Source organism: Microcebus murinus, chromosome 24, assembly GCF_040939455.1.
Source record: "Microcebus murinus isolate Inina chromosome 24, M.murinus_Inina_mat1.0, whole genome shotgun sequence".
In the NCBI taxonomy this organism is placed as follows: Eukaryota; Metazoa; Chordata; class Mammalia; order Primates; family Cheirogaleidae; genus Microcebus; species Microcebus murinus.
The window spans coordinates 15,744,380-15,760,805 of record NC_134127.1 but is presented as its reverse complement, the minus strand read 5'-3'; the positions used below and the strand labels follow the sequence as shown (position 1 = coordinate 15,760,805).

The following is a 16,426-nucleotide window of genomic DNA, read 5'->3' as shown; positions in this document are numbered from 1 at the left end:
ATGGACCTTAAGCTTCTTCGAGCATGAATCCCCTTTTGAAAGGCTGAGCAAAATGCATAATGATTTACTTTTTCTGCTTTTGGATGCTTCAACTAACAGCTTTATAAACGTCTTATTTTCCTCATTTTTTTTGACTATTATATTTTTTTGCCTTTTGATAAAAACCTAGCCTCCAGAATATGTAAATCTTAGGTAGCTTAAAAGATTCAGCAGTGTTGGCATGGAGTTATGGACAAATTGTAGATAAGCTTTCCCCCTGACATCCTCTGGAATAGGGTTATTGTTAACAAGAAATAACTCAGAAGAGATTCAAGCGACAATATTAGGATTTACACAATTTTTATTTAAGTTTCTCTTTAGGGATTAGGTTTGGACTGATAGCTTCCTTCATTATATGAACACCACATAATCAATAAAACGGCCTAAGTTTTTTATTTCTCTACATCTATGGTCCTCAACTCCCAGAATGTGGACAGGTACTAGTCCGTGGCCTATTAGGGACTGGGCCACAGAGTTACCCCAGCCCTGTGGAAAAAATGTTTTTCATGAAACTGGTCCCTGGTGCCATAAAGGTTGAGGACAGCTGCTGTACATTATCATAGAATCCTAAGATGTCATTGCTCAAGGAAATATTGGCCATAAAAGCATCCACCAGTTCAAAGTCAAGTAGAGCACCGCCTCATAAGTTGGGCTTCCTGGGTTCAAACCCTGCCTCTATCATTTATTTGCTGTGTGATCATGGGTAAGTTCCTCCACCTGTCTAAGCCTTATCTCTCAGATGGGAAAGGGAGATGTTAAAAGCATCTACCCACCTAAGAGTTGTTAGATTAAGCAAGATAATACATGTAAAGCCCTCAGTATAGTACCAGGCAAATGACTGCTCAATATATGTTAGCTATTATTAAACAAGCACTTAGGGAAGCTTTCTGGAAGATGACGGACTAGAAGTAGCCTGTGCATGCTGCTCTTAAGGAGGGGATCAAAAGTTGCAGGAGAATAGGTGGGTGAAGAGGCACCTATAGATGGCTCTTTTTGGAAAGAACATTTTCTGGAAAAGCAATGGGGAACATTCAGTGTGAAGCAGAAGGTGAGGAAGCATTCATTTGCCAAGATCAAAGGAAACAATGCAGAGGCATCCACAGGTGGGGAAGGTTGAGGATAGAGTGCTGGAGATTCAGCTTACCCCACAGGCACTGCAGCCCAAGCTGTGAGACCCCTCCGAACCACACCCCCCACACCCCTGCCTCCGCTGGGCCCCACCACAGACCTCTGGGCTGGTGCTGTAGCTGCTTGGAATCTACACAGAGACACTGCACTGGAGAGCAGGTGCAGCAGGGATTTTGTGGATTTCTGTGACTCCAGGTTTCTGCAAGTGCCACCGTTCTGAGCTCTCAGGTACAGGTCGCCAGGTCTACATGAGGCTCAGCTTTGCAGCAGCAGCCTTCACACAGGCCTGAGCAGGCCAGGGAGACAGCGAACAGAGCCTGCACCCCTGTGCTATGCCCTGTGACTGAGTGCCAAGCACCCCTCTTGTGGTATCTGAGCAGAGGGGGTGCCTCAGACACCACAGACACCATATGAGAAGCCTTGCCACAACTGCCTCAGCTGAACCGAGGTGGGGGAGGAGAACAGCGACCCCCACACTGCTGCCCACACCATGTGGCTCCACCTTCATGGTTCCCGTGCTGCCAGGGGAGGCCCTGGCCACTGTGGCTTAACTTCAGCCATTCCCAGCTGCAGTCTGACCACACAGCCACGCCCATGCAGCTCCTGCCCTACCTCCAGACCATAATTCTGGCTTTGTGGCTCCTGCTGCACCACAGGCTCCGCCCCTGCAGCTTCACCAAAGCTGCTGGGACCACAGCTCCACCCCTGCCCCGAGCCTGGGGAACTACCCTGAGGTCCAACATTCCACCAGGGAACCCCCAAATTCCAGCTGACATTACTACTGCACCTGGCTCGAACAAACACCCACAGCCGAGACACTCATGACCACTATCTAGATAGCCTCACCCAGCTGCAACTGTCACCTCTGTGGGGAGACCCCAGGCTGAGCAATCCCCCATGATCTCAGCCTCCACAGAGAGGGTCTCACCCAACCCCCAACTTGAGCTTCCAACAACGATCTAGGGAATAACCCACCTCCTCCTACGAGGATCATCCAGCACTGGCTTGAACTGTGACAATCACAGGGGAAAAGGACAAAACAGAACACCTGCACTACAGGCTCTCAGTGTGCCTGCCCCTCCCCTGCTGGGTTAACATTCCAGAGTAAGACACAAAAGCTTCACTAAGTACCAGAGTTCCCAGCAAAAGAGAACAGGTGCCATGCAACCCTATTAACTGTGAACTGAGAGATGAGGATTTAGATGAGAACAAACAAACAAAAGAACTCTGGCAACATGTAAGAACAGAAGGGATCACATGGATCCACAGCAGTGGACCACAAAAAGGAAAGGAAATTGTCAAAATGTCAGAAATGGAATTCAGAATATGGATGTCAGTAAGATGAATGGAATTGAAGAGAAAGTTCAAAACCAACAAACAGAAGTCAAAAAAATTTCCAGGAAATCAATGAAAGAAATGACAAGGCTCTCGAACTAACCCAGTCATTCAAAGACGCAGAAAAGAGAATAAAGAGGACTAAACAGTCACTCAGAGAAATACAAAATTATGTGAAACGAGCCAACATATGAATTAGAGGTATCCTGAGGGAGAAAAAGAAAGAGCATAAAGCATGAAAAATCTATTCAAGGGAATTACTGAGGAAAACTTCCCTAGTATTGCCAGAGATTCAGACATATGATATAGATGGTCATTGAACATCGGGAAGATTCATAGCAAATAGAACATCTCCAAGACACACAGTCATCAACCTGACCAACGTCAAAATGAAGGAGAAAATTCTACAAGCAGCAAGACAAAAGCAACAACTAATGTACAAAGGAAAACCCATCAGGCTAACAGCAGACTTCTCAGCAGAGACCTTACAAGCCAGAAGGGATTGGGGCCTTATCTTCAGTCTTCTTAAACAGAACAACTTCCAGCCTAGAATTTTGCATCCTGCAAAACTAAGTTTCATAATTGACAGAGAAATAAAGACTTTTAACAGCAAGCAAACTGAGGGAATGTCACTACCCTCACTACCAGACCTGGCCTACAGGAAATATTTATAACAGCACTATACATGGATTAGCACAATAGATACTCACCACTGTAAAATAACCCAAAAACTAAAGCTCACAGCTTGTATAAAACAAAAGCACAAGAGGGAAAACAAAGCAATAAGGTACTACCCTACATGACGAACACAGCACCATCCCACATATCAATACTATCACTCTACATAAACAGTCTAAAGTGCTCCACTCAAAAGACATATACCAGCTGAATGGATGAAAAAACAAAATCCAACTATCTGCTGTCTCCAGGAAACACATCTAACTCATAAGGACTCATGCAGACTCACAGTGAAAGAATGGAAAAAAATTTTCCACATAAATGGAAACCAAAGGAGAACATGTGTAGCCATTCTCTTATCAGATAAAATTGCCTTTAAGTCCACAATGGTAAAGATAGACAAAGATGGTCATTATATAATGGTAAAGAGAGCAATTCAACAAGAAGATATAACAATACTAAATATATATGCACCTATCACAGGAACTCCCAGATTCATAAAGCAAATTCTACAAGATCTAAGCAAAGAGATACACAGTAGCATTGTAATTGCAAGGAACTTCAATACCCCAGGGACAGAGCTGTTCGGATCATCAAAGCAGAAAGTAAATAAACACTGGACTTAAACAGAACTCTAGAACAAATGGAAGTCACAGACATTTACAAAACATCCTACCCCCAAACTACTGAATATACACTCTTCTCATTAGCACATGGGACATTCTCCAAGACTTATCATAACTTATGCCACAAAACATGTCTCAACAAATTCAAAAAAATTGAAACCATACATCTTCTCAGACCACAGGGGAACAAAACCAGAAATCAATTCTAAGAGGAACACTCAAATCTACACAGAGTCATGGAAATTAAACAACCTGAGGCTGAGTGATCCTAGGGTCAATAATGAAATTAAGATGGAAATCAAAAGATTCCTCAAACTGAATAAAAAACAGGACACAAGCTATCAAAAACTATGGGATTCAGCAAAAGCAGTCCTGAATGGAAAATTTATAGCCTTAAATGCCTACATCAAAAAGACAGAAAGATCATAATTAACAACCTAATATCATAGCTCAAGAAGAAGAAACTGGGAGCAAACCAAAGTCAAAACCCAGCAGAAGTAACCAAAAATCATAGCTCGGAGATTTATTTTGAAATGGAAATCAAACTAAACCAAACCAAACAAAGGATCAATGAGGAAAAAGTTGGTTTTTTGAAAAGATAAACAAAATCTATAGACCTCTTCCTCTTGCCAGATTAACCAGAATAGAAGAGAAAGGACCCAAAATAAGCTCCACTGGAAATGAAAAAGGAAATATTACATCTAATGTCATAAAAATTCAAAATATCCATGAATACCATGAATATATCTATATAAATAAACTAGAAAACATATAGGAAGAAGACAAATTCCTAGAAACACACAATCTCCCAAGACTCAATCAGGAAGAGACAGAGATTCTGAAAAGACCAATAATGAGCAGTGAGACTGAAGTAGTAATAAAAAAATCTCCCAAGAACAACAATAAAAAAGCCCCAGAGCAGACAGATTCAAAGCTGAATTCTACCAGATCCACAAAGAAGAAATGGCACCTATCCTATAGAAACTATTCCATAACATACAGAAGAAGGGAATCCTCCTTAACTCATACTATGCATCCAGTATCACCCTGATACCAAAGCCAGGAAAAGACACAACAACAAAAGGAAAACTACAGACCAATATCCATTATGAACATAGATACAAAAATCCTCACAAAATACTAGCAAATTGAATTCAAGAGCACATCAAAAAGATAATCCACCACAGTGAAGTGGATTTCATCCCAGGGATGGAAGGATGGTTTAATATATGCAAATCAATAAATGTGATCCACCTCATAAACAAAAACAAGGACCATATGATCATCAATAGATGGAGAAAAAGCATTCAGTAAAATCCAGCATATTTTCATGATAAAAACTTTCAACAAACTAGTCATAGAAGGAACATACCTGAAAATTACAAAAGCCATATACCACAAACCCACAGCCCAGCACCATATTGAATGGGAAAAATTTGAAAGCATTCCCTCTAAGAACTGAAACAAGATAGGGGTGCCCATCGTCACTCCTTCTGTTAAACAGAGTATTGGAAGTCCTAGGCAGAGCAATCAGGCAAGAGGAAGACAGAAAGGGCATCCTAATTGAGAAATAGGAAGTCAAACTATACCTGTTTGCTGAGGATACGATTTTGTACCTAGAAAACCCTAGACTCCACCAAAAGTTTCCTGGAATTGATAAATAAATTCAAGGAAGTCTCAGGTTACAAAATCAATGTTTACAAATCAGAAACATTTCTATATATTAATAACAGTCAAGTTGAGAGTCAAATTAATGACTCACTAGCATTCACAATAGCTACAAAGAAAATAAAATACTCAGGAATATACTTAACAAAGGAGGTGAAAGATCTTTACAAGGAGAACTACAAAACACTGAAGAAAGAAATCGTAGATGACATAAACAAATAGAAAAACATCCCCTGCTCATGGATTGGTAAAAACAACATTGTTAAAATGTCCATAGTGCCCAAAGTAATTTACAGATTCAATACAATCCCCATCAAAATACCAGCATCATATTTCACTGATCTAGAAAAAATAAGCTTAATTTAGAAGCAAAAAGGAGCCCAAATAGCCAAAGCAATCTTAATAAAAAATAACACATCTGGAGGGATCACATTACCAAATTTCAAATCCTGCTACAAGGCTATAGTAACTATAACAGCACTGTGTTGATATAAAAGTAGAGACATAGGCCAATGGAACAGATTATAGAACTCAGAAATAAAACCATCTACCTACAACCAACTGATCTTCAACAAAGCAGAAAATAACATACACTGGGGAACAGAAACCCTATTCAATAAATGGTGCTGGGTAAATTGAATAGCTATATGCAGAAGAATGAAATAGGATCCCTATCCCTTGCCATATATAAAAATTAACTCAAGATGGACACAAACTTAAATATATGATATGAAATCATAAAAACTCTAGACATAGTATAGGCAAAGAATTTATGACTAAGACCCTAAAAGTAAATATGGCAACAACAAAAATAAATAAATGGAACTTAAGTAAAAAGCTTTTGCACATTAAAGGAAATAATCAAGAGAATAAACAGACAACCTACAGCATAGAATAAAATATTTGCAAATTATACATTCAGTAAAGGACTTATATCCAGAACTATAAAGAACTCAAACAAATCAGTAAGAAACAAACAACCCCATCAAATAAGTGGGCAAAAGACATGAACACAAGTTTCTTGAAACATAGATACATGGCCAACAAACATGAAAAAATGCTCAACATCAATAACCATCAGGAAATGCCAATTAAAACTACAGTGGAATACCACAACACCCCTATCAGAGTGGCCATTATTAAAAAGTCAAAAAACAATAGATGCTAGTGTGGATGAAGAGAGAAAAGAACGCTTTATACACTGTTGGGGGAACTGCAAATTGGTACCTCTATAGAAAATCACATGGAGATTCCACAAAGAAATAAATGTAGACCTATCATTCAATCCGGCAATCCCGCTGCTGGGTGTCTACCCAAAGGAAATGAAGTGATTTTATCAAAAAGACACCTACACTCAAATGTTTATCACAGTACAATTCACAATTGCAAAGTTGTGGAATCAACCTAAGTGCCCTTCAATTCATGAGGAGATAAAGAAAATGTGGTGTATGTATCTATACCATAGACTACTACTCAGCCTTAAAAAACAAATGAAATAATGGCACTTGGAGTGACTTTGATGGAACCAGAGATCATTATCCTAAGTGAAGTACCTCAGGAATGGAAAACCAAACACCATATGTTTTCATTAATAAATGGGAGCTATCAGATAATAACAATATAAGGTATCCATGTAACAAATATACTTGTATCTCTGTAATTAATATTTTGAAATTTTAAAAAAACAAACAGAAACCTTGAAACTGGGAAACACATTTGCTAACCAAAAAATTCATTAGAGGTTCTCCACAGCAGAATGAATCATCAAACAGAAGAAAGAATTAGTGAGCTTGAAGATAGGTTATTTGAAAATACAAAGTCAGAAAAGCCAAAAAAAAAAAAAAAAAAGAATGAAAAGGAACAAAGACTACCTATAAGATTTAGAAAATTACCTCAAAAGACCAAATCTAAGAATTGTTGGTATTCAAGAGGGAGTGGAGCAAGATCAAGGGGTAGAAAGAAAGCTTATTCCAAGAAATAGTAAAAAACTTTTCAACATTTGAGAAAGATATAAATATCTAAGTAAAGGAAAGGCAGAGAACACCAAATAGATTCATCACAAATAAGGCTACCCCAAGGCATATAATAATCAAATTCTCAAAGGTCAAGGACAAAGAGAGGATCCTAAAAGCAGCAAGATAAAAGAAGCAAACAATAATAAAGGAGCTCTAATTTGTCTGGCAAGAGACTTCCCAATGTAAAGCATATAGGCCAGGTGGGAGTGAAATATTTTCAAAGTACTGCAAGAAAAACACTGCCATCCTAGAGTCCTGTATTCAGCAAAGTTATCCTTCAAATATAAAGGAGAGAAAGCCTTTCCCAGACAAACAAAAATGGAGATAATTCACCACCACCAGACTCATCTTACAAAAAACGATAAAGGAAGTTCTTCAACCTGAAAGAAAAAAAATTAATGTGCAAAAAGAAAACATTTGAAGGTATAAAGCCCATGGGTAAAATTAAGTACACAAACAAACCCAGAATACTCTAATACTGTAATAATAGTGTGTAATCCACTCATAACTCTAGAATGAAGCCCAACAGACAAATCAAAAACAATAATAGCTACTACAGAAACCTGTTCAGAGATAGGTAATATAAACCTTTGTAAATTCAGACAATTAAGAGTGAAAATGGGGGAGTGTATAAAGTGTGGATTTTTTTTCCTTGTTTCTATTCTTTTCTTCATGATCTAAGATAAATTGTTACCTCTTTAAAATAACTTACTATGTAATATTTTTTGTAAGCTTATGGTGACCACAATGCAAAAACCTACAATAGATTAATAAAAATAAAAAACAACAAATTAAAACAGTATCAGAGAAAGTCAGTTAACGGCAAAGGAAGACAGTAAGAAAGCAGGAAAGAAAGAGAGAACTCTCAAAATAACTAGAAAACAAGTAGGAAAATGGCAATGGTATGTTCTTACTTACCAATAATACTTCATGTAAATGGACTCATTTCTACTATTAAAAGGCACAGAATGGATAAAGAAACAAAACTCAACAATATGCTCCCTACAAGAAACCCACTTCACCCGCAAAGACACAAATAGAATGAACTGAAAGGATGGAAAAAAATTCCATGCAATAGGAAACCAAAAGGAGCAAGTAGTAGTTATACTTAGATAAAACAGACTACAAATTAAAGAGTATAAGGAGAGACAAAGAAGGCTACTATATAATGATAAAAGGGCCAACTGAGTTCAGATTAGGAGGAGGGGTAGATGTGTCTGGATTCAACTAGCAATAGAGAAAAGACTGCCAGTGTCGTAAGTTTTTTTTAAGCAGTTATGGACTGATATTACTGAGGAGAAAAATTAACTCAAGATAGCACTTGAGCTGTTATGTTGTATTTAGGAAAATTTTAATCAGTAACGTGCCTCATTGTGTTATATACCCTACAATTATAAGTCTTAATCACTGGTTATAAATAGACTATGTGACTTAATATATCAAATTAAAATTTACTTAATTATGGGGTTTGATACATATAATTTTAGAGTTTACTATAAAAGCTCAAAGTCCATTTATAGAGTCAAAATGTTGACATTTTGTAGATTTCTGTAGCTTTAATATGCTAAGGCAGAGCAGATTCCTGTAGAATTCTTTATTGCGACAAGGTGATTTCCTTTCACAATGAAATTTAAATCTCAAATACCTACAGAATCTAGGTAACACATGTGAACGAAGGTGGTTGCTTGCAGTACAACAGGGAGTGGATTGCAAACTGGTAAAATGGAGAGTGTGCAGCCCGGCAAAGGGGTCAGCTACTCTTTAGCTTAAAGCAAATTGTTGCCATGTGAAAACTGTTGTCAGATCTTTCCATTTTAAAAGAAAAGGTGGAGGAGACAGGGTATAGGGAAAATCTTTGTGCCTTTTGTTTAATTTTGCTGTGAACACAAAACTACATACTAACAAAGTCTATTAAAAGAAAAATTGGGCCGGGCGCTGTGGCTCACGCCTGTAATCCTAGCTCTTGGGAGGCCGAGGTGGGCGGATTGCTCAAGGTCAGGAGTTCAAAACCAGCCTGAGCAAGAGCGAGACCCCATCTCTACTATAACTAGAAAGAAATTAATTGGCCAACTGATATATATATAAAAAATTAGCTGGGCATGGTGGCGCATGCCTGTAGTCCCAGCTACTCGGGAGGCTGAGGCAGGAGGATCACTCGAGCCCAGGAGTTTGAGGTTGCTGTGAGCTAGGCTGACGCCACGGCACTCACTCTAGCCTGGACAACAAAGCGAGACTCTGTCTCAAAAAAAAAAAAAAAAAAAGAAAAGAAAAATTGGAAACAAGTATTTTAATATAAAAATCTCAACTTTTAAATGTTGGCAATGTATCCTTTAAAAAATGAGATAGGTTAAAACACATACACATATCCTCTCATTACAAATCTGTTGTGTAGCCAAGTTTGTGTGAGTCCTTATGGGTTGAGAGTCAAATTCATAGAAAGAAGAGAATAGAATTAAAAATTACTGAGAAGCTCATGAATTCAGGGAAGAAAGTCTTACAGGTTTAAGCAAGGAGTTAAGCTTAGCAGCTATCAGGGGAGAAATAGGATAGCTGACTCTCAAGGAAGTTAATCAGGCTTGGGCAATCAGAAAGAACAACAGAATTTAGGGACTGGCAGCAAAAGAAAATACCAAAACAATTTTTAAAGATTATGGAGATTGGCACTATTTATTTTTAAGACATGTACAAGAATTAAATACAATAACATTTGCCATTTACATTATGTGCCAGATAATATTCTAGGTTCTTTACCTGCATCATGCCTAAAACCCTTTGAAATAGGTACATTATGAAAACACTAACTCTCTGGAATGGACTTGCTTCCTAAATGGAAATTCAGAAGTAGTCATGTCAAAGACAAAGGAGTTCCACGTAGGTTTTCGAGAGATTCATAAATGATAAGCTAGCTAGAAGCATGCAGGCTAAGAGGCAGATATTTCAGGTACACTGATTCTATGCAGTGGAAAGAAAGAATGTAATTTGTCAGATGTCTACTATGTGCCTGATACTCTTCTAAATATTTTACATATATCATTTTAACATCAAAAATCCTGCATGACAGGAATCATAATTCCTGATGTTACAGACAGGAACTGGAAGATCAGAGAAGTTGAGTAACCTGCTAAGAAGTCATATATTTAGTATGTGTTTTAGAATTGGAATCCACGACAGTTTTATTATAAAGCTTTTACTTCCCTAAGTTGTACTGATTTTCCTGCTTCTATTTATGATTCTCAAGTTCATTTTGTTTTCTATCTCTACAAGTGTGATTACCTTGAGAAGCCTGAGGAATCAACAGACTTTCACAGTTGGGCAGAGCAATGAGAAAAGTCATCCTTTCATTTCACTGGTCATAAGGCCTATAAAGGTTATATGACCTTCCAAGGTTGCACCGCCAGTTAATGACACATCTGTGTTTTTCAACTCCTAGTTCAGGGCTTCTTTCATTATGACTCTATTACTTGTACCAGAGTGAAAAAGAAAAAAGCAATTCTGATAAACATAATACCTCACAAATTAGATATTCTTACTGAATATAAAGTCAAAAGAACACCAGAATTATCATGCAAAAGATTATTATTGGCTGGGTGCGGTGGCTCACGCCTGTATTCCTAGCACTGTGGGAGGCCAAGGTAAATGGATGGCTTGAGGCCAGGTTCAAGACTAGCCAGAGCAAGAGTGAGATCCCATCTCTATTTAAAAAAAAAAAAAAGAAAAAGAAAAAATTAGCTGGGTGTGGTGGCACACACCTGTAGTCCCAACTGCTCAGGAGGCTGTGGCAGGAGGACCATTTGTGCCCAGGAGTTTGAGGTTGCTGTGAGCCTGGCTGATGCTATGGCACTCTAGCCTGGACGACAGAGCAAGACTCTGTCTCAAAAAGAAAAAGAAAAAGATTACTATTGAAATGAATGCAGAAGGTTACTATTTGTATAACTTTGAATGTACAAATAAATTAATTTTTTAATTGGTTAATTACAAATAATAATTACCACTCACAACACAGCTCCAGGTTGTTGTTTTAGAGGTAAGAAAATAAAATAATAAAGAAGCTAATTAACTTTAAATATTGTGAGAGAAGAGAAACCTGTATAGTTAGCACAGTCACTGTTAAGACCACCAGTTTTTCCTATTTTCCGATTACAGCAGCAATGCAGGGAAATACTTAGCTTCACTTCTGAAGAACTTTTAGACATTGGGATTAGTGAGTGTATTAGTTGGAATATTTTCAACTGCAAATAACTGAAAACTAGGGTGACAGTGGCTTTCACAGAGAGGAGTTATTATCTTAAACAACAAACAGTACAGAGGCAGGGAGATTCCAGAGTTGGTTAGTTTACCAGCAAAACATTAACAGGGACGTGACATCTTTCTATTTTATCACATCCAGTAGTCAGCCCTACCTTCATTCATGATTCATGCACTTCTCGATGTTCCATGTAACAACATCCAAAATATAAAAGAGACATTTCTTCCTCCCAGACATCTCTTTTTACTATTGAGAAAACATTTCAGCAGCTCCCGAGCAGACTTCCCCTCTAATTCCCATTGACCAAGAGTCTTGCATCCACAATAACTTGGGGTGTAGGGTGTGGATAAGACCATCATCACTGGTGTAAACAATCATTATTCACCTCCTGGGGTTGAAAGATCTCAGCCTCCACTACGTATGTGGCCAGAGAGAGGGGAAAACAAATTTTAAAAAGTGCTTTTCTAAGAAGTCAGGGGAAATGGATTTGGGTGAGAAACCAACAGTGTCCCATAAAGTGAGCTTCTTCAGGAAGTTTAAGAAACAGCAGAATTAGTTCTACTCCTGCACAGTCAGGAATTTTTGTTGTAAATTGAATACTGTGATAATGATACTCAGAATATACACTATATTACTTTAGCCTCATCTATATAACTTCTAGTTTCTATTTTCATGGCAGACTTAAACATTTTCTTATTCTTTAAATGCTTTTTGTGGTCATAGATGACAGTTTCCCATTTGCCCTGTATGCCTGTAACAGAGGTAAAGGTCTGAAAAGGGCAAGGAAATGTTTTATGAGTTGTCTCTTTAAAACTCCCCACTCTTTTTGGGAATTAAAACTTGCACTCTTTCCCTAAGGCTAGTAATCAAAGGGATAGAAAAATGTTCTTTGCTGTCTGTTTTGTAGTATCTTAAACCACAGGAGAGGGCTAAATAGAATTATCCAGACCAGGGTTATGAGATCACAGTCACTGAAGATAAGGTTGACTGAAACCACAAACAATATGTTAAACAACAATAGCCTGAAGCCATGATCCATTTCACTGGTCACAGAGACCTGAGCCCAGTCAGCCACTGAAGGCCCCCGTTTTAAAAAGCCTTGTTTTTCTGCTTAAAGACAGGATGGCATTCTCTGATACACTAGTCCACCACACTCCTCATTTGTTGGCAAATTAATAAACATCTCTTTCCTTTTCCTCAAACCACTTGTCCTCATACTTTGTTCTGATTTGTCCTCGGGGACAAGTACCGAACTTTTGGTAACATACCGATGAGACTTAGATGAGGAAATACACATAAAATTCACCTAATCTTTTGGAGAAGCCTGAGGAAGATGAGGAGGTAAGATTAAGGTAACTAAATAGGAGATTACAACCATTACAGAAAGGGATTTAGAGACTCTGTCAAGTGAAATTTTCAGAATTATAAGGAGTTAAAAAAGAGTTGGGAGGTGAAAGAACGGAGGTAGAGAAAGGTTACTCAACAGGGCAGATGGAAAAAAGTCAGATATTTTAACTGTCAGAAAAGACCTAGTGACCTGACATTTGGAAAAGACCTAGACTATGAAACACGAGGGAGGTGGGCAGCATGCAACAAGATACTGACATTCATAATTTGGCAAGTTTTTGTATTATTCATAAGAAACCATTTGAATATTCTTTAAACTTTTACAGAGCACACCTTCAGAATAAACAATCTTGGTGTCTGCACAAAAATATTTAAGTATAAATAGTAGTATATGTTGGGCCTCAGAAAACGATACCGTATCATAGCAAACTATGGCATGCTGAGTACTTTGAACTAAAGGAGACTGAAAGGCCTCAGAAGCAAAATGTCTCTCTGACCTCTTGCTCTCGTTTCCCGCCTCTTTCTCCCCAAGAACACGTCATAGAAACCATGGTGGGTCATAGAAGGGAATGCTACACAGAGTGGTTAAGAAGAATCTTAACAGGGAGGCCTTGCTAGGTTTCCCCCACCTTCATCCATTACCACTGGATAATATCCTTTTGTCCAATCACATTTCTACATGTTCTTCATTGACCCTAAGCATAAACATAGAGAGTTTTCCTTTGGGTCGTTTCTGAAGGCTCCCATGCCTTATAAAACTTTGAGTAAATAAGTTTGTTATGCCTTTCTCTTTTTAACCTGTCTTTTGTTATAAGAGTGTTGGCCACATGCCCCTTACGATGGGTGAGGAAAGGTATACCTGTTTTCTGCCTCTGAATCAGAAACTGCACAGAGAGATAATTTTAACCAGCTAGTTTAAAAACAAATACGAGTTTTTAAAAGAGTGGACTTAATAGGTGTTTGGCATTTTTTCCAGGATTGTGTCATTCTTTGAAAACTGGAAGCACACGACCTACTTAAATGTCTCTAGAATTATTCAAGCTTCATTTCTAAATGTGAAATTATTTCAGTTAAGTCAAACTTTGTTTTTACAAAATAACTTAAAAGAGTAAAGTTATATGTTCATAACACTACATAATACGTAGATAATGTCGCATGTCCATAATTTCTGGCTCAAAAAATGCTATATAAAACGGATAACTTCTGCATTCAATTTAGGGTATTTACTGATCCTTTTAACCCAATTCCAGAACTCCTTAGATTGACAATTCCTGCTTTAGAAACTCACTTTGAGAAGCCAAAAATATACATTTCAGATAATCACTTCCCTTATTTACTAGCCCTAGCAGCAAGGGACTTTGGAGTATTTAAAAAATTTAACTCCAAGCTCAAAAGAAAAAAATTGCCAGCACTGAGAATATTTAACATAACACTGTATACTAAAGATTTAAAAGCAATTAAACCCCAAAGCGTTTCTGCAATAGGTCTAGTACAGTATATAGTCTTCCAAGGTGACAACTTCTAAGTGGATAAACGTATTGAAAATGAGTCACCTTATTTTATAAGCATATCTTGTGAGAGTAGCTCTTAACATGTCACTACAGAACACAATTTAGAATAAGATTGACTTGTAAGAACTTTGTAAACTTAATTTTCCGAAATGAAAGCCACCATTAATAGCCGGCCATGCTTTTCTGTTAAATGTCACAAATTTTCACCTTTCGAAAAGTTCTGAACAAACAGTCCACACAAAGAATCAAGAAACACCTGATGTTCAATCAGCAACAGACTTCATTTAAGCCAAACTGACTTCCCAGTGAATTTTTCTTTTAACAATATATCTAATTTAAAGCTATCCTACATTATAACTTACTTGCTTGGGAAAAAATTGTTAAAGCGTAACAGATAAAATGACCCCTAGTGTCTGATCAATAGGACTTATTCAATTTATCATCTCAGGATATATAATTTTTAAATGTATGAAAAAAATTATTTCAAAGAGGGTTAGGGCTTAACAATGTTGACATTTTTACATAAAATACTGTAAAACTGTTAAGTAAATATGTCCAGAATACATATAATATAAATATGCACTTCTAATTTTTGAAAACCATTAGAGGCCACAGACATTTGCAATATAAAAGGCTGCAGTTTACAGTAGAAACAGGTGAAATCATTTGAACTGCGAACTATTTCTAATCTGACCGTGATAAAATGAAAAACTCAGGAAGACAACAGAACGGTCAAGATGCATGTAAGACAATTCCTGAGTGTGAGAACAAGAATATTAAAGAAGTGAGAAATGTAAAGACACTGACAGTTGCCAAAGCTGGGGAGGTTGTTGGAATGGAGTAAATCTTTAACTTAGAGATTCAAGAGGATTAATTATGTCACTCTGATTCGAGAAGAATTCACTGATGGAAAACTTTGGCTTCCCTCTCCTTTAATGTTGTAACAGTTTTATTTTCCATTCTTTGCGAAACTCGATTATCTCTTCGCGATTCTCTTTCGACAAGTGACAGTATTTTAACAATTCCGCCAACGCGGCAACCAGGTGCGCAAAGGAAAAGATTAGTGAGGACGCCGGGGAGAGCAAAAGATATTGGATATAGACTATGAGGGAGACTGTAGACTGTGTCAGGAGGGATGAGCAAATCTGTATTAGAAGAGCTGAGACGTGGTAGGACAGGAGGCAGGGAGGGTCCGGAGGAAAAGAGTAAACACGAGGCAGAGTGGCAGTGCACGCGTGTGACCCAAAAGCAAGGGAGGTATAGGAGGCAGCTGGCAGGCAGCTGACCTAACGAGCTGTGAGGGTGGTTGGGACCAGCCCGCCCTCCCGCCCTATTTCTTCCTAAGGTAGGAAGAGGCAGCAACCAGTCACCTGGAGTGTGAGTTCCGGAGGGACTCGATCAGGCGCTGCTTCTGCTGTTGGAGGCTGGTGAGGCCACCGGGGGACCCAGCTGCGGAGGAGGAGGCACTCTTGGTCAGGGGAAAGAGCCAGCTCATCCTCCTCGGGTCCCCGGGCCCGAGGCCCTAGAAGGCTCTGGCCTGCTTCTCTCAGCTGCTCAGCCCGGCCGTTCTCCGCTCTCCAGCCACAGAGGAGCGGGCTTGGACGCCCGTGGCCCCAGCGCTGGGGGGACCGCGTCGTCTCTAAGCAAACCCGGCCTGCGCTGCCCAGGTTCTGGGAGACATGCCACAACCGCGGACAGCTGGAGAGGGGCGGCTTGCCTCCCGGGACAGGCACTCTGAGAGCCGGACGGACCAGCGCTCCACCACTACAGCTTCCGTCAGCTGCGTGCTCCGCCCTCTCCCGCGCGCCCCGCCCCTTCTGCGTGTTGCGTCAT

At 38.8% G+C, this 16,426-nt stretch overlaps 1 protein-coding gene across 1 annotated transcript in view; it reads right to left on the bottom strand.

Moving 5' to 3' along the window:
• Positions 1 to 16,405, bottom strand: part of VPS37A (VPS37A subunit of ESCRT-I) — a 35,618-nt gene extending 19,213 nt beyond the window's left edge. Inside the window, exon 1 of the mRNA XM_012784999.3 lies at positions 15,964 to 16,405. Coding sequence (XP_012640453.1) covers positions 15,964 to 16,088 — 125 coding nt within the window. The 5' untranslated portion in view covers positions 16,089 to 16,405. The remainder of the gene's footprint in view (positions 1 to 15,963) is intronic.
• Between the last annotated feature and the right edge of the window lie 21 nt (positions 16,406 to 16,426).